The 26,619-nt window shown below is 38.8% G+C and overlaps 1 protein-coding gene and 1 long non-coding RNA gene across 12 annotated transcripts in view; one reads left to right on the forward strand and one right to left on the reverse strand.

Moving 5' to 3' along the window:
* Window positions 1–239: 239 nt before the first annotated feature.
* LOC106030686 (uncharacterized) lies at window positions 240–19,046 on the reverse strand. Of its 4 annotated transcripts, none has more exons than XR_010830586.1 (4): window positions 18,397–19,046; window positions 9,544–11,698; window positions 6,910–9,268; window positions 240–1,378 (listed from the first exon to the last, which is right to left on the reverse strand). It is a non-coding gene; the product is annotated as an uncharacterized lncRNA (long non-coding RNA). The 4 variants fall into 4 exon arrangements; XR_007168897.2 differs by lacking the exon at window positions 18,397–19,046 and having other exon boundaries at window positions 6,910–7,069; window positions 8,965–9,268; window positions 9,544–13,743; XR_007168898.2 differs by lacking the exon at window positions 18,397–19,046 and having other exon boundaries at window positions 6,910–7,069; window positions 9,544–13,743.
* Window positions 17,799–26,619, forward strand: part of SNTG2 (syntrophin gamma 2) — a 279,525-nt gene continuing 270,704 nt past the window's right edge. For 2 of the 8 annotated variants that reach the window (XM_066994853.1, XM_066994856.1), the window contains exon 1: window positions 17,801–18,400. In XM_066994853.1, coding sequence (XP_066850954.1) covers window positions 18,329–18,400 — 72 coding nt within the window. In that variant the 5' untranslated portion in view covers window positions 17,801–18,328. Of the gene's footprint in view, window positions 18,401–26,619 lie in introns of all 8 variants that reach the window. The other 6 variants (XM_048078563.2, XM_066994858.1, XM_066994855.1 and 3 more) reach the window with 5 other exon arrangements.

A 26,619-nucleotide genomic window follows, 5' to 3' on the forward strand; every position in this document is an offset into this window, starting at 1 on the left:
AGGCACAGCTTTGATAGCCAGTCAAGGGAAGGGATGGTCCTGCTCTGCTCTGCGCTGGTGTGGCCTCACCTTAAGCACCCTGTGCAGTTTTGGGCACTACAGTATAAGAAAGATAAAACTGTTAGAGAGTGTCCAAAGGAGGGCAACAAAGATGGTAAAGGGTCTGGAGGGGAAGACGTATGAGGAGCTTCTGAAGTCACTTGGTTTGTTCAGCCCAGAGCAGAGCAGGCTGAGGGGAGGCCTCATGGCGGCCTGCAGCTCCCTCACGAGGGGAGCGGAGGGGCAGGCGCTGAGCTCTGCTCTCTGGGGACAGCGACAGGACCCGAGGGAACGGCATGGAGCTGGGACAGGGGAGGGTCAGGCTGGATATCATGAAAAGGTTTTTCACTGAAAGGGTGGTTGGGCACTCGGACAGGCTCCAGGCTCCCCAGGGAAGTGGTCACAGCACTGAGCCTGCTGGAGTTCTAGAAGTATTGGGACAACACTCTCAGACACATGGTCTGATTTTTTTTTTTCTTTTTCTTTTCTTTTTTTTGGATGGTCCTTCTGGGACCCAGGAGTTGTACACAATGATTCTTGTGGGTCCCTTCCAACTTGGATATTCTATGAAACATAATTTTATGATTTAGTAAATATCAGCACATTGTTTATAATTTACATGCAGCATTTTTAACTGAGAAGTGGTCAATGGATTCTACATTTAAAATTTTCCATTTTTCTAATACATTGCATGTATGTTCTCATTCTTTCTAAACCTCATTCATTAAACACTTTCTGTCACTGAAAGAATACTAAGAGCACATCTAAAACTGTTTTAACAAGGCACACATTCAAACAGCTGCTTGAATTTTTTGTATGTGTTTTTGCAGATATATTTCAACTGTCTTATAATACCACAGACACATAAGAAATTAATTCCAGTCAAGGTGTGTCAAAAAAAATGAAGTTTTGATGTAGAAATCTTGCCAAACGAACTGTTGAGAAGAATCCCAAATTAATGGAAAACTCTCATTAGTACTGGGATTTCTGCATTATTTTCTGCCCCCTTTCATCAGATATTACTGCAATATACATTGAATATCGTCTCAGAAACACACTTGGTATCACAGAATGCACATAGTTTTGAAGGAAGCCTATATTTAGGCAGATACTTCTATTTATCTGAAATATGTGCCCAGCCTTGGCCTGTGAGGGCATCCTTGCAGGCAGCTGTCAAGCTGGGAGGCATCTTCTTGAAGGGCCCAGGCTCTCGTGCCATAAGAACAGAAGCTATTTCCATTGAGCAAAGGGTCACCAGAAGAGTTCTCTTCCACAGGACTCCCAAACTACACAAGAAGAGTACGGAGCAGAATGAGAGCTCTGCAAGTTTTGATGTTTCCTGGAAAGAAGGAAAAAGGAAGCTTTTGACTCAGTTGCTGCAGACCTCACAGTCTGCATTGCAGTAACTGGATTTTCTCTGTCATATGCTACCCACAGCAGGACTCCTGCTGAAGCTTTTTCTCAGATCTGTGCAGCTGCGGGATACATTTCATTCTGCAGTACAGGAGATTAACTCCATGTATTACAAACTTAGCAAACATATAGAAAGTAAACCTGTCGCATGTAACCAGCATGTTATTTGTAAATTCTCACAACTTGGTCAACTCAAAACAAACGCTTGCAAGAGCATTCAGAGGCTCTTCTCAAGAGCAAAAGGTCTTTCCATGCCAAGTTTCAGCAGTTGAAACCAGCAGCAGCGACAGTGGTGCTGTTAAAAAAATTGCAACTTTTTTTTTCTTTTACTGTGAGAGAAGCATATTTCACTGTTCTTTTTCACGGTGTTCTAAAAATGGTGAATTTATGTTAAAAGAGAAAGAACAAACCTGTGGGGAGAGATTAGGTCTAAAAAACTGTTCCTCAAAGTTTGAAGTTAAGGAAAGTGATGGACAACTGAAATATGTGCTTTGAGACTATATTGCAGTTACTGCTTTCTGCAATGAGAAATTGATTTTGAGCAGACCTTTCTGAAATATATTACAAATTCTGAAAGTGTAAGAAAAATCCATGGATTTTACTTCTATTGTTTAATTTTCAAATCAACAGAATTTATTTAAATATTTTGATCTTGAGTGCCTTACAGCATATCCCTGTACGTCAAGGAATCGAAATACAAAAGGGTTGGATTTTTCTGTTTGTTCAGGGCACACTGGGAAATCTGTGCACAGAAGGTCAGATATTACAGATGCTGTTTACTTGAGCCTCTGTGTACCAAAGGGGAAAAATAAACTCCCTGCAAATCTTCTCAGACAAAATATATATATATACTTTTTGCTACACTGGAGAGCACGTTGAAGGTAGAGAAAAACAGAAATAGTTTTTAGTTTGGGTGACTGCTTTTACAAGATTTTAACTAATTCTAAATCCACCAAATGAGTTACATTTAATATGACTACAAGCCTGCAGATATAGAGGCCTAAAATTCTTGTCACTGCCTGATACTATGTTCATCGTTAAGCATCTTTGCTTGTTATAACATTGAGAGAAATGTTATTATGCTGCCAGAAAGATGAAGTATTATCAGCAGTAGCAGAAGCAGAGGCAACATCCTGTGTAAAAAGAAAAAAAAAAAACACACTAAAAACCAACTGATGCTTTCCACTTCCTTTCTCCCCTACAAAAGTGATACTGTTTTTTAAAGGCATTCTGCCATAGTGAAAGATTGCAAGGCTCAGAAATTGCATATATGTTCTTTGTTCTTTACTACCAGTTTAACTTATAGCTAAAATCACAGTTATTCTACCTGCATATGTCAAGGTGCCATGCCTGCCCCAAGGATGGAGAGGATAGACCCTTTGGAGGGGTAGCATTTCTGTTGTCAACACCTCTGGCTAGGCAATGGAAGCTAGTTGGATAGTGCCTCTATACAAATTACCCAACTAAATAACAGAAGTAATCTTGTTAAAGGCTATTATTCAGCTATGCTAGCTAATACAATAACAAATCTTGCTTTATACATATATATATATACAAATTGTTTTAATCCTATACAATTTCGTTCCAGTTTTTAAATTTTTGTAAGGCACCTTTGTTTTTTCAGTTTATACTAGTTAATACACCATTTCAGCTAAGGCAGAACATAGAGAACAGAGTAACAATGACTGGTCATTACATTTTAGATCTAAATTATAACTCTATTATAACACAATGAACTGCAATAATGTCAGCAAATGAACACAGAAGCCCAAAAGTATTTTTCATAAATAACACTGGAATTTCAAGGGAGGAGTAGTCTTTTGGTACTTTTTTTTATTTTTATTTTTTTTTTTATTTTAATCAGGGCAGGTCTACTTCAAGATAACAGTGCAGCAATCATAAGAAATGCTCTACTGTTAATGCACAATGTATCATCTATAACATTATACCTACACTGGCTTTCCAATCACAGCTCCTGACATATTTTTGAGGACCAAGATTAGGCACTTATTCAAAACACTAATAGCACAAATTAGAGACAACAGTTCACAGTTCAAAACATAATTTGCAGATTCAAACAGAGATGCTATCAATGGTACACATAAAAGTGGGCTTGCAAATTAGAAGCAACCTGAAAATTTGGCCCTTTTCAAAACCTGATTGTAGTGCATGAGTTTGAATAATTTAGTGAAATGGTTGAATATTATTTGTTTCTAATATTGAAGGAAAATATCGGATTCCCCTGAACATTTTAAAGTAATGACAGTATCATCTGATCGTTGTCCCTGAATTTCATTTTTTTTTACTGACCTTGGTGAGGCACAAGTTGGGTCCTTTGACAAATGGGAACAGTTTCAAATACAAAGAAGAGAATTAGCGAAACAAAACATTTTTGTTTTGAAGCTCTTCAATTTAAATGACACTGAAAAACAAGTGGGGCAAAACCTCATAAGCCAGTTTACCATACTTTATGTGTGGGGTTGACCTGTTATGATAAGATACAATGGAGAAGTTAACTTAATAATGCTAGTTGCTTTTACAGTAAAGGAAAAGTGTTGTTTTTTGTGTTTGTTTGTTTCAAACACAATCACTTGACCTCTGTGGAAGAGGAACATCTTGATGTTGTGTCTTAAACTCCTTATAAGGATGCTCTGAGTCCCATTGTTATGCTATAAAGAACAAACTTCAGATCAAAGATGTACACAGTATTTTGTAGTTCTCCTTATTTTAAAATGAAACAAATGCTTTTTGAGCATATCAAATCATTTGGTTTAGGTGACATCAATTCTTTTGGATAAAATATTTACCTAATAGATTAATTATGAAACCACTAATTATTCCTCATTTCTGTAAGGCAAACTGTTCCTTTCTGCAAAAGCTGCAAAATTTTGACCTAGTGAGGCATTTCTGTCAGGCACTAAAAATTAACATACGAATTTACTGAAACACTAGCAAACTTTGATGTTTTAATTCTTTCTGCTATGAAATGGGATGATCTTTTATTTCAGGAGTAATCTTTGATGTTGGCAGTTACACAAATATATTAGGAAAATCCCACTGACAGGAAAAACTGTTGATGAATTACTGCACTGCATGAATAAATTCTTTAAAGTGCAGATGACTGACTCCCTGCAAATAAACATGTGGTTCATGTAAATTCCAGCTAAATCAAACTGGACAGATATGTTGCCTAATCAGTATCCTATGCCAACTGCATAGATGTATGGAGAAGAGGTTATATAGACATAGTTCTTTATGAGGTGGTTTATCACTTGTTCAGAGTGATAATGTCTATTTCATTCGGTGTGATATCATATTTTTAAACCTGTATATAATGAAACACATTACAGATACAGGTTACAGAACAGAGTAGCAAGATTATTCAAGACATTTTTTCAAGATCTTTTACTTTTTCCTGGTTAAAAGTCATAGCCCAAACAAATTAACCTGGCCTCAAGCATTTCCATCAAATTGCCAAATATTTATAACCTTTGGGTAGCAGAATCAGTCCATCTCACTCTTTCTATGAAAGTCACTGCAAGACTATGGCCTGTGGTCAAAAATCATAACGTTAAGTGGACAGAAGGCAGCCCCTCCACCTTTAAATTCTCCTCCTGCTCAAGAGCAGAGCAGAAACTTGGTTTTCAGGTCATCATTCATATTCAGACAAGCCTTGAGTTTTACTAATGTATTCTATATTTATCAAAGGTCTTTGCATTGAGGTTATACTGAGCATGAACTGTTGTCACTGGTGTGCTGTTCACCACCCTGATTTGTTCTTGTGGAGCTTCCTTCCAACCTTAGAGGAAAGGTCTAAGCAAATTATGCAATATTTTGATAATTTCTCAGGAGAGCATTCGAAGTGGAAAAAAAAAGTTTTAGTTTGGATTCACTTTTAAAGTAAATCTTCTGATTTAAAGTAAATCTTCTGACTTACCATCCTTGCGTCTGCACTGAGGAGTGCTTAAACTATTTTTGTATATTCATTCAAGATGATGTGTTAGCTGGAACTAAAACGAAAGGTGCTCTCAAGTGCACCTGAACTGCTGGAGTGTTCAGCTTAGGAGACCAGACTAGAATTACTCTCCTTGAAACATGCATTATGCAGGCATAAGGTCCTCACACCTGTTCTCTACTTCTGCACTGTATTTCCGGACCACGCTAATTATATTACTGATTGTATATTCATAGCTGTTAAATTCAAGGAGCGATGGAGTATTAGGAGATGTTTGTTTATTGTTCTTGTTTGTTTATTTACAACACCTAAATCTTCTGTTTCCTGAGACATACTCAAATAATTTGTCTGAAGTTTTAATTTATGAGGGATTTACTACCAATACCGAGTCTGGAGAGAATCTACTCTATCTGCCCCCCTAGCAGCTCATTCCCCTTTAATAGGTGCTTTTAACATTGAATTGTTCAGGGATACAGTCTACAGCGATACAAACAAAATTGCTTTGGCACAAGCCAAAGGGTCTCACACACAAGATGGATGTGGAAGTTTCTCAGTCAAGTGCTATCACCAAATTACGCTCATTGTAGAACTCTGGACTTGTATATCATGACTATTAAAACTGAAAGGTCTTTCTCACCTTGAAAAACATTTTTTTCCCCATATTAGGTACAGATACACAATATTTGCCCAAAGTAAATAGATCTATCCTTTGCTTCTGAGTGATGCATATGACTTTACTCAGTATTTCATCATATTTAGCAGTTTGGTTTTTTCTCCCTAATTTTATACAGCCTATGCTAATGTCTTTTCTCTTTACATAACCTATTATTTTTTTCCTGTTCTACTACAAATGTAAAATGGCAAGCACTATCTGCCTCAGAACAAATTAATTTCTGTACTAATTAATATAACAAATGTCTTGACCTAATTCTGTTAGCTATGTCCTGATGTTAGTTTTATTCCTCAGAATTCCTGGTTTGTTTATCACACTAATACTCCTCTAATGAAACAAAAAACAAACAAAAAACCCCACATCTATCCTAATTGTATAGATGGAAAACAGGGAAATCGAGGAAAATAAGTGCTTCTCCCAATGGCACCTTAGAGTCAATGACACTTTCCTAAGTGAAAAGATTTCTTCATTACTCTTCTTTAGTTCTCTGTATTGCAACATTTTCTCCTCAATATAGCCTTGCAATTTTAGAATCACATTTAAATATGTCATCATAGATTTAATCAAAAACTTTGTTGTGACTGCAGGTATCCTATAAAATAATAATAATTAGAAAAAGCATTTTTTTTCCCTAAAAATTCGAAAGGAAAAAAATATTTATTTTCCTTACCACTTATTGAGTTTTCTATTTTTCTGTAGGGGAATTCTGCTGTAAATGATTGCTGTCCATGAATGACAAATGACAGACACTGAAGTATCATACTTGACAGACAAAAAAATTCAGTTCCAAATGAAATTTGATTACTCTTCTATAACTATGTATTACTACCTGAATTGGAGCCTCTTTTGTTATTCTTCTTTGTGAAGGCACAGAACTGAACTTCACTGTGGCACTCTGAAAAAAGTCCAAACTATATACAGTGTGAGTCTCTGTGTAGATCTTCTTGAACTATTTAGTATCCCAGACTGTTTCCAGACATCTATAGTTTCTCAAAAACAAAACAAAAAAACCAAACCTGACACTTCATTTTTAATTCAGATTCCTCTTTCTTGACGCTGCTTTTCTCTGGACACAATCACTGGTACTATAATTGAGGCCAAGAACACACCCAAGCTTTTGAAAAAACTCTTCCTGTTTCCATCACAATGTTAATGCAAGTAAACATATCACTGCATTCATTCATTTTTAAACTTTGCAATAGAAGACTAAAGCAGTTCCTTAATTTATAGAACCAAAAATAAAATAATTGGCTTTCATAGCAGAAGAAAAAAATAAATAGAATGAAGAATGAGAAGAGCACATAAACAAAAGAAAAATAAAAGTGCTGTCAACTTTTCTACAGCAGTTTCTTTACTATACAAATGGCAAACCATATGATCCCCTTTCACTCTTCAGTAGATAAATTCTAAGTAAAAAAGAACCTTATTTATATTAATTTCCTCTTGCCCAAATGATCCTCTTACATGAAACATTCACAATGGCTTTTGTGTTATATCCTTGGTGAGCAGAGAATTCTTCAGCTCTCTAGTTTTCTGTTTATTGCATATTGCTTATCCATATATACCAAATTGGATTGAATTTCAGATCTGCCTAATTCTACAAATTCCAACTGGTTTCAAAAATAAAAGTAAGAGACCACAGAAGTGGACAATAATTGTAAAAAGAATCAGAACTCACTGTCCTGAATGATCATTAAAATTTATATAAAACATCAGATTATAATTATATGAAGGTTATTTTACCTAAATAATTGTCTCTTGCTTAAAAATTACAACTGAGTCTATGAAAAAGAGACCACTGACTTGATCAGAATACTAACAACACTTTTACACAAAATATAACAATTACAGTTGGATCTTTGTCTCACTGAAGCTCACTGCACACTGCCTTGAACATAAATGTTAATAAGAACTCAGAGTAAACAGCTCACCTCTGACAGAAAGAGTAGCAATTGAATCAGTTGCTAGTTTTATCTGTTGTCTTTCAGTACATTAAAAATTGCTAAGAAAAGCTGAAGGAACTGAATGGAACAAATCTTTTATTGAATATGCCAGTTTTGTAAAGGAAACCATGGAAAGGTGGTGGTGGGGAAACAAGTAACAAGTAATTATAGACATGGTTCTTTACATTGATTGAATTTAAACTTCCGCTGTGATACCAGATGCACTCAAAATTATATCTAAGCCCTATGTCTACTATTTAGATCCCAGCTGGAATCTACGAAACCCACATGGTTTTACGCTCCTTATACAGGATATCTACGTAGTTGCAGCATACAGGATACAGGTCTTGTACCTGAAATGGTCAAAGTCTGAGAACAAGATCTTATACAAAGTTCTGTGAATTCGAGAAGGCTCTTCCTAGTATTTTATAAAAGTTGCATTCAAAATTATTCTGGTAGCTCCACTTATGCATCCCCAGTTACTATTAATACTTTTACTATTAACATTTTAGTGTCTTCAACGGGAAACCAGTGGGTTTATTAGAGTAGATTAAGAGGATAGCTGCTAACCTCACGGAATATATATTTGGACAAGATGAAGACATCACATTTGGACTAAAGGAGGCTAGAGAGAGGTGGGGATCAGCCTCTTTGCCCAAGCACCAAGCGGTAAGTCAAGAGGAAATGGCCTTAAGTTGCATCAGGGGAGGTTTAGGTTGGATATTATGAACAATTTCTTCACTGAAAGGATTGTGAAGTATTGGAACAGGCTGCCCAGGGAACTAGTTGAGTCACCATCCCTGGAGGTCTTCAAAAAATGCGTAGATGTGACATGGTTTAGTGGTGGACTTGGCAGTGTTATGCTAAACACTGGACTAGATGATCTTTGAGGTTTTTTCCAACCTAAATGATTCTATGATTCTATGACTACCACTACTTACCTGCATTTTGCAAGAACCACAGAACCACTTGCTGGAGAACCCCGTTGTGGGTCTTTCACCGTTTACCAACACCAAAAGTCCATAATGTTCTTAGTTACTTGTCATTTGGGAGGACATCTGAATGGATACAGCTCAATAGAGAATGTAGTTGTTTAGCATCTCTTCGATCAATAGACCTCAAAGACTCCATTTCTTCTTGTTTCCATATGAGAACGAAATACATGAAATTATGAGAAGACCCACATTTGCTGCTAGTATGATGCTACAGTTCTTGTATCATCAGGGGAGCCTCTGTTCTTATGGACTGGGGAAAATAAAAATAAATAAATAAAAATAAATATATTTGCTCTGGAAGCACAGCTTTATACTATATATAGTACAGTATATACTATACGGAGTTCCTGATTTTCTCCATATAACACTTTGAACACTTCAACACTTCGAGTCTTCAAACACTTCAATATTACTTGGATGAAGATGGTTCTTCGGTTATATGGGAATTGAGATAGGTTCCCCTTGCATTAGTTTGGTTTTGTCCAACTGCTCATTGGCTAACAGGTGCTACATAAGGAAACTCACAGACAAGAGGTGTATGATACAGATCTTCAAAAGACACTGCTGCAAGAAGAGTAGCCAGCTTAAAGCCATCAACACCATGTTCCAGAAGAAGGTACGCTCAAAAACTCTGTCAGCTACTGAAGTCGTTTTACAATCCCTGGTCCAATGGGTTTGGTTCTCACTGTACAATTATATCAAACATCTCAGTCGTTTCTTCTGCCATGATTAATGGAGAAAGAGGACTAAGCATTACTACAGCAAAGCAGGTGAGCTTCTTCCTTCTGCTCCTGAATAATCTTAGTAAAGGATGGGGATTTGTTTGTTTGCTTCCTTTCTCTTAACTCCTGTCCTAGTGTGCCAGGACTTTTGGTCTTTACCTTACTTCAGAGAAAGGCCTGTTCCCCAGAAAAAAACACCTCTCCCCTGACATCAGAACTGAACCAGGTCATCTGTGTGTGCATTTGTGTGTATAAGGGACAGGGAATCCCCCAGAAGTTTTTTCAGATTCCTCAGAAATGATTATTCTGAAACAAACAAACAAACCCACAAACAAGCAAACAAACAAAAAAACTGCAGGGTTTTAGTCCCTCTTCTGTAAGGTTGGTTATCCCCTTGAGCTTTATTCACCCTTTTGTATATCTTGTTCCCTCAACAGAGCCGTAAGGTTTTGTTTAGCCCTTTGCTCTTTGTTGGCTTCTCTATAAATTCAAAGCTTCTCTCCTCTAATAAGGAGGCAGAGGACTCTGCTCCTTGGCCAAAGGACACTTCAAATAGGTTCTTCTGATTATTTCTCCTAATCAGTGAAACAGAGACTTCCCAAAGTTCTCGTTTGGCAATCTCTCTCTCAGATATTCAGCAAATCCTTAAAGGTTTGCTTACGTTGCTGTCATATTCCACCACTTTGTTGCATTAAACCACATGCAATTAATTTTGGCTTAACAGAACGCCCGTCATATGCAGAACCATGAATTTATTAGTAGTCTCATTAGTGTCTTGGCAGTCTAGTACAACAAAGACGTATTATTAATCCAGTTACAATGACACTAACACGTGTATTCGAAATTATCCAATTACTGCTAATCCCCATTAATCTTACAATTTGAGTTGTTACATACTGGCTTTCTGCAACCTAACCTTACCTCAGTGTTAGGCTTAACCATCCATGACCTTCTGCATCCTAAAATTGATCCTGACAGCCTCACTTTGTAAGGGAAAATGTTTGGACCAAGTCACCCATGATCTGAGTTCTCTCCAGGAAGTCTGATCTTGCTTTTTTTTCCCTGCTCTTATGTCTACTTAGGGTTCTTTTTATACATTTTTTGAACAGTATTTTTGACCACCCTGCCTATTCTTATTGTTCCTCAGGTTAGTAACACCATGATAATGATCACTTTTTTTTTTTTTTTAAATCTCCAGACCATTATTTAGACCATACAGTTGCAGAGTCAATGTTAAACTAAAGCAAAAGCAAGATGAGCAATAGCTCCCTAACTCTTAGGCAACTTTGCTGTTGCAGTTAAAACAGAACACATGATCCCCCAAGGCAATTCCTGAAAAGTCCTTGTTATTTGTTAAGTTTAATTGAAAGCCTGTGATCAGCTGCTCACAGAGTGTATAAAAATCCTAGTTGCCTTTGTTTACATTCACTTAATCTTTGTGTTTAATTACTGTGCAATCACAGGAAATAGGCTTACCAAACATTTTATCTGTTCAATGAGTATAATTGAACAATGTAATAATAATAAAAAAAATACAATTTCTTTGATAAAGGTAGCTAAATGTCTTTGGAAACATTCATTTGGTATGAATGTTAGACATTTTTCCCCAATATCTTAAATATAAATACAACTGTAAATCTTAGAGAAAAAATGGATTTAAAAAAAAAAAAAAGATAAAAGGAGTATTTTGCGGTGCCAGAACACATGTAGCAAATTTTTGCACTGTTGTAGAAAGATGAGCAGAAAAGGGAAATTATCACTGCAATGAACGTTTTCTTTCACTTCCTATTTCATTTTGCATGGGAACTATTAAATACAGACTCTTCTGGTATTTTTCAGGCAATAAAATCAGCAGTAAAATTCTTACCTTCTTCTAATTGTCCACTTCCACCACTTTATTTTTTAACAAAGCACATCTGTCTCAAAGGTAGCTGCATCTATGTCTCTTTGAAAATGAGCTGAAAATTGATTCACAAAGGTATAGTACAGTCATGCAGCTACATGAACAATTCAAGATATGTATTGCATTCTTAATTCTGTTTATGAATTGCCCATGAACAAATCAACAAACCCATAAAAATAATCTCCATCAGTACCAAAATTATCCATTGTACAGGGCTATGGGATTTTTGGCAGAAGTAGCCCATGAATTATCTACTCAGAAGTTTCTATCTGGTTTATTTATTGGTCACCCAAACCACATAACATTGTCTCTATTCATTGATTATAACTTACCTGTGCCTCTACCTACAATCAAATTTTTTTTCTTTACAAAACGCATTTTCTTTCTTAATTGAGTCCCAGCTATTTGCATACACTCATATGATTCATTGGTCAGATACTGTTGAAACATAAATAATGAATATAAGCAAACAAGCTACACCAAATAGCTTGCAATTAGGGTTATACATTTACTGCCAAATGTAATGAGCAGAAACCAGAACAAAAGGGAAAGCTGGAAGGGGCATCACATGCTATCCCAGTGATATAGACACTTTCCAAGATTTCTGTGTCCTAGTGCCTTTTCTCAGAACTGTGCCAGGTAATCACTGCATAAAACTGCGTAGTGAAAGTAGGTTTCCAGAACTCAGGTCGTCGCCCTCTCACAAGCTAAGCACTTGTTTGTGCTTTCTATTTCTTTTTTGCACATTCGTACAGTTTTAAAAGAACTTCTTGACATGTTGCTATCTGCAGAGAACGAGTACACATAAAATACTAGTTTGCAGAACATCAGCTCCTCCGTTTGGTAATACGAGGCGGATTTCAAGGACAGGCAAGTAAAAAAAAGTGCTTAAGAACAGATTCAGGAAATAGTACCGAAATCCCACTTGGTTCTACAGTACCCAAAACATTTGCCATTTGTCCACTTACTCCTTGCTGCTATTCCACTGCTGGTGATGAATGAAAGAAGTATACATGGATGTTTTCAGAGGTATCAACATTGTCTGATTCTGAAGTAAGAATACATACTGATCACTCCAGTATCTCTCTCTGAACACCTGCTGGGAATACATCTTTCAGATACCCAGTTGTTCAGATACCTATTTTTGATCATCATTTGTAATAACCTGCTCAGGGCAGCAATGATGAATTCCTCTCTTGTACAGCCTGAGATGCTGAACTCCTGATTGATGCAGTCAATATTCATCCCTTCAGCAGGAACAGACAAAATCGTACCAGTTTGCCTTAGCCAACCTTTGGCAGCAGGGTGCCCTGCTAAGGTCTACTGCCCCTGAACAAGGGAGTCAGTCAGCAGCGGGGCAGGATGGTTTGGAAAAATCTCTCCTGCCCACGGTTCAATCCCACTGCTGTAAAACCATGAGGTGCTTATTTCATCCACCCTTTCTCGGTGAACGCTTGTTTAAAGAAAGTTTTTATTTGCTTGTTTGTAATACAGCAGTGTCTTGCTTTCATTGGATGCTATGGCTAATTTTACTGCCTCTTTCCATTTTGCTGCTGTTGTATGTACAGTTATAGTTTCTTACCCTGTTCAACAAACTGAGGAAATTTCTGGGACAGGAAGTTACAGGGTATTTGATTCACATTATAGATTTGTGAGAACAAGGAAGCGTTTGTCTTTTGAAGCAAAATAACATACCTGTGAAATTTTAGTAATTTATCATTGTATATTTTAAGCAATATCTGGCATGTTACCGTGCTCTGATGGGCTGGCAAGTTGTTATGCCCTGTAATTTGTCCCTTAATCAAGAGCTGAACACCCATTAAAAAAAAAAAAGTGGAGAGTACATCACGATAGGGGTCTAATGCTGATTTTCAGTGTAGTAGAGTCTTCCTTACTCTTTCTCCTAAACTGGGGAATACTGGTGGCTAAATGGCAACCTCTCCATCAAAGACTGTAGTTTCCTTGAGGCATGTGGCATTTTTACCTTGCTTTACATGTGATTTTTAAGTGAGAAACTTCTAACTGGCATTCCTTAGAAAAGTGTGGTCTACTTCCTCATAGCTTTGATCTCTCTCCACAAAACTAAATGAATGAGCATTTATTTTGTTAGTACAATATTCAGTATAATGAAGTTCAGAAAGCAATTAAGTTTTACAGAAAGGCCTTTGGTTTTGTTTGTTTGTTTGTTTTTTTCCTTTTTCTGAAGAACACAGCAAATATTAATGTCTAAAACCTGTAACTGGAACATCTGCAACTTTTCATATTTATATTAAGACAACAACCTGACTTCAGTAGCTGTGCGGATGTTTATGTACAGAGAAATGTTTGTAATGTCTTTTTAAGACTTAGCAACATTTCCTGGAAAAATATAATTACACACTTTCATCCACTTTTCTTTAAAAAGCCTCTAACCCCGACATCTATTTGGCATAATAAAATAAATTATTAATTGTTTTAATGGAAATAGTCTTCATTTTTCATTCTGTAAGCCAAGCATCTGTGTGCATGCACTTTTATGTATGAATGCAAGTATATATATGAAAACAGAAGGAAATAAAGACAGATGTGTAACGCGGTATTTTCTGAATTCACCAGTTTGCATCTGTTTTCATGAATTCTGAATTTATTCAAACTTCACATACAATTTGAAATCTTGCTATCAACCAGGTTAAAACTTAATGAAACATTTTAGGCATTATCTAACAACACATCATGAGTTTGACTTATGCTCATGGTGTTTTACTGAAATCATATTTCGCATTCTCTTGACTTAATCTCTCTTTTTGTAACATTACTTTATTACTATTTTCTTTTCTTTTTTTTTTTTTTTAAATAAAATCTCCATGACTAGAAATTTCTAAATATTTTCCCTATTCCAAAGTATAGGACACAGTGTAACCCAGGGAAAAAAAAAAAAGTAAAACCTGTCATCACTACAAAAGCTACCTGACAGCTAGCTTCCAGTAGGTGTATTTCAGGAATGGTAAAAGCAAGGATTGGGTATGCAGTGAAACTGAAAAGTTATGTACAGAGGAAAGAGAAAAACACATATAAGCTTTTCACTAGTTACAAACTGAGCGATGCATCAACTCCTGAAAAGCTTACAGGTTTCGTAAGGTATTAAAGCTTACTGTCCCTTGAAAGTAAAGAAATTTATTATTTCAAATTAATTAATTTTGCAAACTATCACAAATTGGCTTAGCTTAAATAACATAAAAAAACTTATTTTTTCTTAATCTTCAATCAAATCATGTATTCCCACTTGCTTTCAGTACAGCAATACTACAGGAGAATATAATTTTGTGAAGTGCAGTCATTAAATAAATAAATAAAAATGGTATTAGTAGTTCCTTAGCTGTCTGATGCTATCCAATTTTCAGTGCATTACACAAATCATTTATGCAATTGTCAGTTTTCAGATAAGCTTCTCAGGAAGTTATATATTTTGTGCAAGGGTTATTATATCCAATTGACAAAGAGTATAAAATTTAAAGAGTACAGCTTATAGATAAATAGAAACATTCTGAAAAGGACAGACTTATCTCTGTAAGTCATTTTCCATATATATATATATATAATTTCCTGTACACTGCAATACTACTATGCCATGACCTTTGTATTTACTTGCATCTCTATTTTTTAATCCCCACTTATGCACCACGTTTATGAAAGAACATGAATAACCATGAAAAATATGGGCAGGATAACAAGTTTGTAATTATAGCAAAACTAGTATCTATACTAGCAAATATCCATATCTCTTCACAGAAGCAAAACTTTAGTAATTTCCATCCTTCCTAAACTGTCTAAGCACATTTTCATTAATAACCAATACCCTACTCACACATACTCACACTACTCAGAGGTGTGTACAGGCCAACAAAACATGCTGGGTGCATGGGAATCGCCTGTGACTTCTGCAAAGCACAACCACAAAGGGGCTAGGTGTGATGTTTCTCAAGTTAATCTGGACAGCCACTGTTATTTGCTGCTTCCTCTCAATCCCCAGCCCTGGGAGCCTGGGGCAATCCATCCCCAAACAGGCTGCAGCTCTTCTGCACAGCTGTTCTTTTTCCTTGGTCTTTCACCGTAAGCAGAAAGACTCACACCTCCCAGCATCAGCACACTCTGCACACACGCAGGTTTATATGGTTGTGTTAGGTTCTGGCCTGGACTCCCTAATGTTTCATACTGCCAGCTTGTCGTCACACACTTTTCTTCAGGCATGGAGTGCGATAAATGGCTTCTTCTTCCCTTTTTTTTTTTTTTTTTAAACCCACAGGGCAGAGTGGCTTGAGTATGAGCACTACCTGTTTAGGAGAATTACAGCAACTACTTGCTGCGTGGCAAACTCCAAGGCTCTGGGCATGGCAAAGAAACCCACTCAGGCACAGCTAGAGAGCCCTGCGCACATCTGGAGAACACCCAAAACCCCATAACCTCTCAGAGCAAACTGCCATCTTGTCCACCTCCCCACATCTTCTGTGGGGCTCTGGTACGTGTAAAGCTGAATCAGTAAACAGAAGTGACATGCAGCATGGCATGCAGTACTTGGTTGGGATAATAGGTGGTTCCAAGAAGTCAGGTATTTTTGGATTTGGGAAGAGAGTTGTTCTTGACAGAGTAAAGCACAGCAGTGTTTTGTAGAGTTACCTCCAAGGAGAATATGGTGCACTTTTCATTCCTGCTTTTACTACTGCTCTGCTTTAACAAAAAAACTTTTGCAAACAATAGACAGAGAACATCCTTAAAATTAACTTCACAAAAAACATGGCTTGCTCCACTCATCCCTTTTTCTTATGTATTTGTGCACGATAGCTTCTCATGCTTGCACAACAAAACAACAGCTTCAAAAGGGAAAAGGAGTGTCTTTTCAAAATTACAGTTAGGTAAGAAAACAGACGGTTGCGTGTGTGAAACTGCAATCTTGTTAAATAAACCAAGGGAAAAGTTAGGAGCAGAGCTTTTCCCCTGTGTCCCTTCAGAGACCCTACTAACAGATTAGTGTCTCAGGGATCACACTGCACCTCTTCTCCTTAGTTCCAGGCTCAGTGTTACACTGCAGGTCTACAAAAACTTTCCCAAAACTGATGGCCCAGGCTACCCAGGTTAGGAACTTAGCTGCTGGTAACACTGGGATGAAGGCTTAAGGTGAACAGAAGAACAAAACCCTATGGTAACATTTGGAGGAGCAGACATTTCCCTCTTGGATCGTGCCAAGATTAGCAGAGGGATGTCAAACCCCTCCTGGTTTTGATTTGAAGATGACTTCATCAGGACGCGCACCTTGTGGGATGGCCCTGTGTCACTGGGGCCTGCACCCCGACACCAGCATGGCAGGACCCCCTAACCCCAGCTCCTGCAGCTGCCCAGCACCCCCCTTAGAATCACAGAATCATTAAGGTTGGAAAACACCTTCAAGATCATCTGGTCCAACCATCACCCTACTGTCAATGTCACCCACTAAACCATGTCCCTAAGCACCAGGTCCAACCTTTCCTTAAACACTCCCAGGGACGGTGACTCCACCACCTCCCTGGGCAACCCATTCCAATGCCTGACTGCTCTTTCTGAGAAGAAAGATCTCCTAATTTCTAGCCTAAACCTCCCCTGGCACAACTTGAGACCATTCCCTCTAGTCCTGTCACTAGTTACCTGGGAGAAGAGGCCAAGCTCCAGCTCCCCACACCTTCCTTTCAGGCAGTTGCAGAGCGCAATAAGGTCTCCCCTGAGCCTCCTCTTCTCCGGAGTAAACAACCACAGCTCCCTCAGCCGCTCCTCACAGGACTTGTGCTCCAGGCCCTTCAGCAGCTTTGCAGCCCTCCTCTGGACATGCTCCAGGGCCTCGATGTCCTTGTTGCAGTGAGGGGCCCAAAGCCAAGCACAGTACTCGAGGTGCGGCCTCACCAGAGCTGAGTACAGGGAAACAATCACCTCCCCGGTCCTGCTGGCTACACTATTCCAGGATGCCGCTGGCCTTCTTGGCCACCTGGGCACACTACCGGCTCACATTCAGGCAAGCATCAACCAACAACCCCAGATCCTTTTCCTCTGCACAGCTTTCCAGCCACTCTCCCCCAACTCTGTAGCGTTGCATGGGGTTGTTGTGACCAAAATGCAGGACCCAACACTTAGCCACGCAGAACCTCACCCCATTGCCCTCTGCCCACCGATCCACCCTGCCCAGGTCCCTCTGCAGGGCCTTCCTACCCTCGGGCAGATCGACACTTCCCTCGAACTTGGTGTCATCTGCAAACTTACTGAGGGTGCACTCAATTCCCTCATCCAAGTCATCAATAAAGATATTAAGGAGGTTGGGCCGTTCCCCGGGCACAAGCTGCTCAGCCCGCCGGTGCCGTACCGGGGAGGAGCACAGCCGCACTCCCGGCTGCACCCAGAGCCCCGTCTGTCGGGATGCGGCCGCAGAGGGGAGGGGAGCCCGAGCGGCGGCGCCTTCCCCCCGGAGAAGAGCGAAGTTAAATAGGCAGCGCTCCTCCACCGCCTTCCTCTCTCCCCTCCCGGCTCGCAGCCTCCGGCGAGCCCCCCGCTCCCCGCCCACCGTGCCGGGGCCGCGGTGCGGAGCGGCGCGGAGCCGGGACACGCCGCTCGCCTCTCGGTGCCTGAAGGCGCCGCGTCCCGCCGAGCCGCCCGCCTGAGAGGAGCCAAGCCAGCTGCATGGGAGGAGATGAGCGTGGCGGGGAAGCAGCCGCCTCCAGCACCGCTTGAGCGCCCCGGCAGCCTCCTCGTCCCCACCTGGGCAAGTAGCCGAGCTCCCCGCCGCCTCGTCCCGGCACCAACTCCCGCCGCGCTGCCCGGAGGGAGGCGCCTGCCTGAGGGGAGAGCGGGGGGCAGCGGGGTGGGGAACGGGGCGACAGGGCAGCCCAGCCGCTGCAAGGCTGCCCCCTCTCACGGGGGGCTGTGGGCAGCTCCCCGGGAAGTTTTGGGGGCCCCGAGGGGAGGGAGGGAGGTGGCAGTGAGGGGGGAGCCGCCTCAGGCTGGGGGGCTCGGCGCGGGGAGGGGGGGGGGAACGGGGAGTTGGGAAATACTTGCGACTTTGGTGGCAGCGCCTTTGAGAAATCATTTATAAACGATGCCCTCTGATGGTGGTTTCTCAGCTGTCCTTGATTTATTAAATTAACGTCATCTAGTGTGCCCTCCGTACCTTTTAAAATAATGACGGGCTTTTGTGGTTTAGTACCGCACTTGTCTTGGCATGCAGGGTTGCTTTGTGGAAGTGTAATTGCAGTGTTTTTCAGCCACTGTCTAAAAAGTTGCATTCGTTATAAAATAGTTTACCGGTGCAAAAATAAACAGCCGATTCATTTTTTTGCCATGTCCTTCAAGCTATTCCAGTGACCACAATCTTGTGATTTATGAAGGAAAACTGTTATCTTCCTAGTGTTTTATCCGCCGCATTATTTAGGAGTCACCTGCTTTCAGCCACATGAAGGATGACTTAAAGCCGCGTTCTCCTTCACAGTAATTTCATAACTTCTTTGAGTCTCTGTAAGCTTGAGATAGAGGGTAGGTATTTGGAAGACACAGGTGGAGAAGCAAAGATGCAATGTTTTAGATGATACCTGAAATCACAAGCAGGTACAACTGCCTGAAGATCTGTGGAAACAAATTGTTGTCTTGTCCTAGCCCTCTTTTGCACTGCATGCATGTTTGCATCCCTCTTTTCTCTGTGTAGGAAGAGATGCAAACATTTCCTTTTGGGGTTCTAGAATTTCTTTAATTAAAAAGAAAATAATCGAACTACTATGCTGTAGGATCTTCTGTGTTGCAAAGCTGTTGCACAGCTCTTGATCTGCAAGACCTGTTCCTGAACTGTAAAAATAATTTGTGCAGCAATTACTTAAAATGTTAACAGCTGAGTAGGTTGTATGGCAGTTCAGAATATTTCAGCGTTAAAGGTGAGGAATAATCACTATCATTAGGTGAAATTTATGACTGGTATTCTTGTAGTGGTGTTAAATGCATACATTTAAGGCCAAAAGGACATGCTGTTCCTTCTGATACTTGCGGGACTTCTGCCTGTGATACTGCCTGGAGCAAAGCTAGTCCCCGAATGAAGGAGAGCTGGCCCCTTGGGCGAGTGTGGTAGGAACTAAAGGCTCATGGGTGTACAGTTTACCTGGACACTCAATGAGAAATAGGAACATGAATCAAAATCTCTGTCAAGCTGTTTCAAATAAATGCAGAACAACTTTGCCTCACTTTCCAGGGTATATGAAACATGATTGAAAGAATGCCTATATGCATAGTCTTTAAAAAAAAAAAAAAAAAGCCTTATAGACCTTAAGTTCAACAGGGACATCTTATGGCAGATATTCAGATATTTATTTATATGAGTTCATAACTGCATAGCTTCCCAGAGATATCATGTGCTTGTGCAGAGAAGTATACTCTTAACATCTTAAAAAATAAGGCCTTATTTTATGATTAACAGTGTGATAAGTGCTTGATTAATTCAGTTGCTTTAACACTACTGGAATCTGGGTCTGTTTACCTTGCTAAAATGAAAATCTAACATCTATTAGTATCAGTGAATGGATTGTGTTTGTGCAAGTTTTTCTCAGAAATAAGATATGACAACACCAGTTGCCATTTAACTACTAAGTACTGCATGCTGAGTCCAATTCATTGTTTGGGATGGTGGTAGCTAGGCAGTTTTGATTCTTAAGGGTACCTTTATTTTATTTTTTTTATCTCTGGAAGGATGACAGTTAATACTAGTCCTTGGAAAGTAGCTCAGCTTACTTTTAAATTGAAGACGGTATGCTATATTTGAAACATAATCCCCATTTATTTTATGTGTGTATTTTTAACACTAAGGGCTCTGTTAAGGTTTTTATTTTTCCAATGTGTCTATTAACTTCTTAAAGTGTAGATGCTGATGTTCTGTAGAACTGAAGTTTCAGTCAGATGTTGTCTCTAACGTTTTGATACTTGTCTCATTCTGGATCAGACACATGCTCGTATTGAGCTGATTTCATAAAGCTGTGTGTTTCCTTCATCTATAGTGAGCTTTTTGTTTGGATTTCCAGTATAATTCTTCCCCTCTTTGCCCCTCAGAAAATCTCAAGAGGTCAAATTCCTTAGGGATTGTTACCCACTACGTCATCATGTATGTGCCACAGTTTTACGTGAATTTTTCAGTCTCATTGTTCTTAATTCATTAAGTACTGTGGCTTTCATTGTATTACTAAAAGAATGAAAGGGAATGATAGCCTTGCAGTCACTCATACTATTGATATACTAGTTTTTTTAGAATGAAGAAATAAAAGTATATAGCTCATTTTTATGTATGAATATCTTGTCAGTAGTGTTTTGGAATAGGGAATATTTAAAATTCTGTTAGTTATATTACATGTCATCAACTAGTAAATTAAGTTTTCTAATAGCTTTTCTTGTGAATCTGTATGGAAGTTATCAGCAGACTTTTTTTGTATTTATTTATTTAGCAGAAACCCCAAGGAAAAAGGGGATGGGGAACTTTTTTGGATGGTGCTCCTCTCTGGAGTTACCCAAATTGAGATCTCAGTAAGAGGATGAAGTGCAACACATGCAGATTTTCTGATCCTGTTCCCCTCTTTTTTTTTTTTTTTTTCACTATGTCTATGTAATTCAGATACTTGGGTAGAGATCCTAATATAAATATTTCCTATTTATTTATGTATTTTTTAAAGTAAGGCCTGGGGCATTGATGTGTGTGTTTGTTCTTAAGTTCGGCACCCACCAACACAGAAACTTCCCGAAGGTGAACACTAGGTGTCATGTTACCACAAACATCTCTTCAGCTTGCCTTTTCCCTAGTCACCTTTTCAGGATCAACATTCAAGCTTGCCATTTTCCTAAAATAGATGGCCACCACTGATGTTCCGCACCAGTATTTTGGTAGGCTTGGACAACATTCAGCCATGCTACATGTGACCATAAGAAACACTGCTTGCTTCAACTTTCTTATGTTTATTTATTTATTTATTTATTTGTTAATTAGAAGTTATACCAGCACTTAGCATGGATTTCAAGTTTATTTCCAAAGTCTGTCTACACCACAAAATGAATCAATAGGATATACTTACTAATTGAAGCTTTTGCTACCGCATAGTCATTTTTGGTTATAATTTATTGCTGAGGAAACGCAGATTTCAGATTTTTTTTGTCAGGAATTGAGCTAATTTGACTCCTGATGTGGGGATGGAAAGCACAAGAAAACAGATGGTAGAGCTTCATGATAGGGAGGGGGTGTCCTGGTATTCCATTGCGTGAATTCAAGAGATTACTTATCAGTGCAACTTTTGTTGATTTCCCACTAATTTGGGAAGGATGTGTTTTTTATTGTTTTTTTTTTTTTCCCACTAAAAATCTGGAAAATAATAGTTTCAAGATCCTATTAAAAATTTACCAAGCTTTTACTAAACATAAGGCTGTGAAAATTTTTTCCCATTCCTTTACTCTTCAACCCTCCCCTCAAAAACAAAATCTGACTCCTGCTTCTATCTATATGTATCTCCATGAAGACAGCTATCAAACCTATAAAAATCAGATTCAAGCTTATGGTTTTAACAACTTAATGGAAATAAGCCTTGTGCCCACCTGCTGCTCTGAAAAACAATGTCTGATCTCAGAAAAAGAACAGCGTTGGTATTCTCTTTACACCTCAGATCCGTGTTTCATATTGTAAGCATTTTTTTTTCCTGATGTTTTAAACATTTTATGAGATGAATATAAATAGAATGACCTGCGTTTGGGCACGCGGAGACTGCTGAGAATAGAAGTGGTAGCAGAGCTCAGCAGGAGGAATAGTGCATGACCGTGTTCCTACAACGTGGACAGCTAATACTGCTTGTCCGTGACACCGTGATAACAGAGACAGCATGCAAAAATCAGACTGACTCGGGTTGGAAGGGACCTTGGGAGGTCAGTGAGTCAAACCTGTGAGAAGCAGCGACAGTGTTGAACTACGACTTAGCTGCTCGAGGCTTTTCACATTGCATCTTGAAAACCTCCAAGGATGGACACTGTCTGACCTCCCTGGGCAGCCTGCTCCACTGCTCGGCCATTCCCATGGTGAACTGGGAGGGTGCTGCTAGGACCTCAGAAGCCATCTCTTCTCCAGGTTTGACAAGCCCAGCCTCTCACAGGGGAAGTACTCCAGCCCCCTTGGTGGCCATCCATTGCCACTGGTCCAGTTTCTCGATATTTTTCTTGTCCTGGGGGGGACAAAACTGGATGCAGTGTTCTGGAGGTGCTCTAATGAGCGTTAAGTAAAGGGAAGTGTTCAGGGTGATCTTGCCTCCGTTGATGCTGATGCTTCTAGCCTTTGTGGCTGCCGTTTTTTTTTTCTTTGTTTTGTTTTTTTGGCCAAAAGCAAAGAAATGTTGGTGTTGACTTTCATCTGAAGTTAATATTCATTTACTATAAAAAATTTGCATTGTTGAAGTAAAATACTTGGAACGATTTGCTCATCCTTCACATTACCGACGAAGCTGACAGTTAAAGCCAACAGAGGCCCAAGACGGTGCTTCATTCCAGACGCCATTTATCAGCTTCACTCATTTAATCCAGAGGTGATATAAATATTTTTTTTGCCTGTTTTCTTTTAAAAAGGGGCAGGCTGATTCTTACGTTTTGAACTCCTCTGTACCCGGCTGTCTGAACTTTCTGTCTGAAGAACAGAGTGACTCCAGTGAGATCTGTCGTGCGGGAATCCTTCTGCCACTCCTTATTTATGTTTATCAGCAGGCAGATTTCTGTAATGAGATTAACAAACTCTCTAAAGGATATAACCTTGAAAGCTGGAACCCTTTAGCACAGCCTAATCAATATTATCTCATTTATTATCTCCTTGTGAAGTTCAGATTGTAGTAGGCACAAAACACATTTGTAGTATTTAGAGAAGATCTGGGCAGGAAAATCAATGCAGAACCTCAGTTTTGTATTGTGTTTGAAGAGGTGTGGTGCACGCTTGCACCACATGTGCTACTGTAAAGCCATTAGCCTTACAATGCTTTCCCCTGCCATCCTGAACTTGCGCAACTGTTTATGTCTGTTGCTCTGGGATTTTTGTCTTTGCACAGTTTGTATAAGATTTCAAAGTCAACAGATGAATAAAATCTGAGGAGAAACTCAACCTGTGACTAGACACACTCTGTGTAACACAATCTGCTGGGGAAAGTGCAGCCGGGATAGCTTTGAAGAAAGGCAGTTGTTAGCCACGCTGTAGCTGCATTTCCCAGACTGAGTAGCCCAGTTTCATAACACCTCTGTGGTTTAAAGCAGTGCTGACTTCCCCATTTTTGTGATGGAGCTGTGTAGAGAGGGGTTAGTAGACGCGGTGAGGATCACAGAAGCAATCTTATCCAAAGAGGGATGAAACCAAAGCCTGTTGGTGTCAAATCTTTATTGTCAACTCGCGATCATTGTTCCTTGCCACAAAAAGGAATTCTAGTTGTTGCATCCTTTTATGGGGATTCCCTTTTTATGCCCAGTTTTGCTGGAGGACTAACAACAAGTGGACAAGGTTCAAATGGGGCTCGGAGAAGCTCATTCTCTCTGTTGTGATGAACTAGAAGTAGAAGCCTGTAGAGAAACGGTTATGTTGGCTACAGTGTGTGTTCTTGTGGACAAGAGCTTCCTCAGTGATACTGTTCTGATTTGTACTAACAGTTATTAACATCTGCCTGTAAACTGGAAAAATTAGAAACAGTAAAACACTACTGAGAGTTGCAGATTATGCTGCCAAGTGGGTGGGCATTACTATTCCTACTTCACTCATGGAGAAGCTAAAGAAGTTTTAGTTAAGGTGTTGGGTTATTTTGTTTGTATTAAAATTTTGATTGAGTAAATTGTCTTTCAGTAATTTATATTTATTGAATACATGCAGAAACTTCCCTTAAGATTATATGGAGAATGATTTTCAGCTTTAATGTTTTCTTCCATATCTCAATTAGGTATATTTTTGGGGTGCTTGAAAAAGTCATGCACTGTCCTGTCCCATCCAATAATGGATATGGACTTCTTTGAAGAACACCAATTCATCAAACTGAAGAGCATAAACATACTTGTAAATGCTGCTCATGTGCTTATGTAAATCAGGAGTCATATTTTTGTCCTTACTGAAAATGTCGGTTTGTAATATAATTTATATAATAGCTAATATGTAACATGAATATGTTAAACAGAAGAACAAGCATGCACGTTAAGAGCTGTCTTAAATAACATGGGAGACAGTGATTAGTATTTATTTTGTGTTGTCTATGGAAGCTGTTTTTCGCTTCTAAGTATATGTAAGACTATCCAGTTTATTTGAGGAAAGCATCTAAAAATTGTTCTGATATTGCTTATAAGGAGGATGCATTCATATTTAAAAACTTTTCATTGCAAGCATGTATTGCCATCTTCCTCTCGAGCAAAAGCTGTTCATTCAACAGGCAAAGAAAGAGATTATTTATTTGTTTGTTTGTTTTTTTCCTCTGGCTGCAGCTAAGACGCAGATAACTGCAAGAAAATTCATGAGCACATATCTTTCCATGCAAATCTCATTTAACGGCATTAAGCCAAGTTTTTAGAAAGGCTTAAGAAATTACTTACAAGTGTGGTTGTGTTAATATAATGCAAGTTTCTTTTGTACCAATAAAATATTCTACTCTCTTCAAGCAGGAATTAGAATCTAGTTTTATGTGCTGTCTTTTCCTTTATTTTTTATGATACCCTTCTGTCTTACGCAGTGTTTTAGTAAATGTAATGTTAGTCATCGTTCTGCTACCCTCCATGAGCCCCAAGTGAATGGCAATATAAGGTTGTACAGCAATCCACAATATGGGCTAATTTTTAGAATACAGTTGAAGCATAAGGAAGTGTTGCCAGATCAGTCTGACATTCTTGTTTTGTGATATAGCTATTGCTTTTTATAAAATCCTTTCTTTTTCTAGTCTTAAATTGTCAGCGTATTTATCAGTTGCATCAGCACACTGTTTTATACAAGTATTTATTGTACTTTTCATTTAAAAGATGGATTAATTACTAAGGCATCTGGTGCATCATCTGGTGTATATGCTGGATGTGCTAAACAGAATAGTCTTTTTTAAATAAGAGAAAAGTGACATTGCATAAAAGGATTAGACTTTCAAGTGTGCTTTGAAGAGTTACTTTACAGTACTAAAATCTCCAAGTCTGTTCCGGATTTTGTGATCATTAAAGGAATCTTTGATTCTACTGGAAAAAATATGCATGCCTGTATGCATCTATACTTGTAATGTAGTCAAAACATGAAAAAAGATACACTTTTCTGACAAGAACTTTATTATATATGGGAAAGTTATGTGATACTTCTTCCTGCTACCTGATACTGATGCTTCCTGATACTGCTGCTACAAATACTTCTGTTTACAATTTGTAAGAGAAGGAGTTTTTACTGTCTATAGAAATTATGTCCTCCACGGTTATCATACACTAAATGAAGAACTTCTCAGTGTTCAGTCTATAGGTAATAGATATATGCTTAAGACAAACTCCATGCTTGTTTTACATTAGAAAATTACTGAATTCTACTGTAGCCAAAATTACTAAATGACACCAGTTTAAGGTTGAATTACTAATTTATCATATTGTGGCATCACCAAGGGAAGGATGACAGAAATTGAATATGGATCAATTTATTCACTGTTTGCAGTTTTACATCTCTGCTCCCAATTGACTGAAATTAGATATGTATTATCCTTTTTACTTCAGAAGTTTCAGAAGATGAAGCTTAAATTTATCCATCGTATCTTCCCTTTTCAAAAATTAATTTCTTCATTGAAGTTAGACTTCCAGAAATTTAATAGCTGTGGTTTTTGTTTTTCTTTTTTCTGTGTTAAATGTGGCATTGACAAAAACATGGCACTATCACAACTCAATTTCAGCAATCAGAACTGGGCATGTGGGATGTACTGGTCTCAAAAGACTTTCAAAAAAAGGTGATCTTTT

This window comes from Anser cygnoides, chromosome 3 (genome assembly GCF_040182565.1).
Source record: "Anser cygnoides isolate HZ-2024a breed goose chromosome 3, Taihu_goose_T2T_genome, whole genome shotgun sequence".
NCBI classification, from domain to species: Eukaryota; Metazoa; Chordata; class Aves; order Anseriformes; family Anatidae; genus Anser; species Anser cygnoides.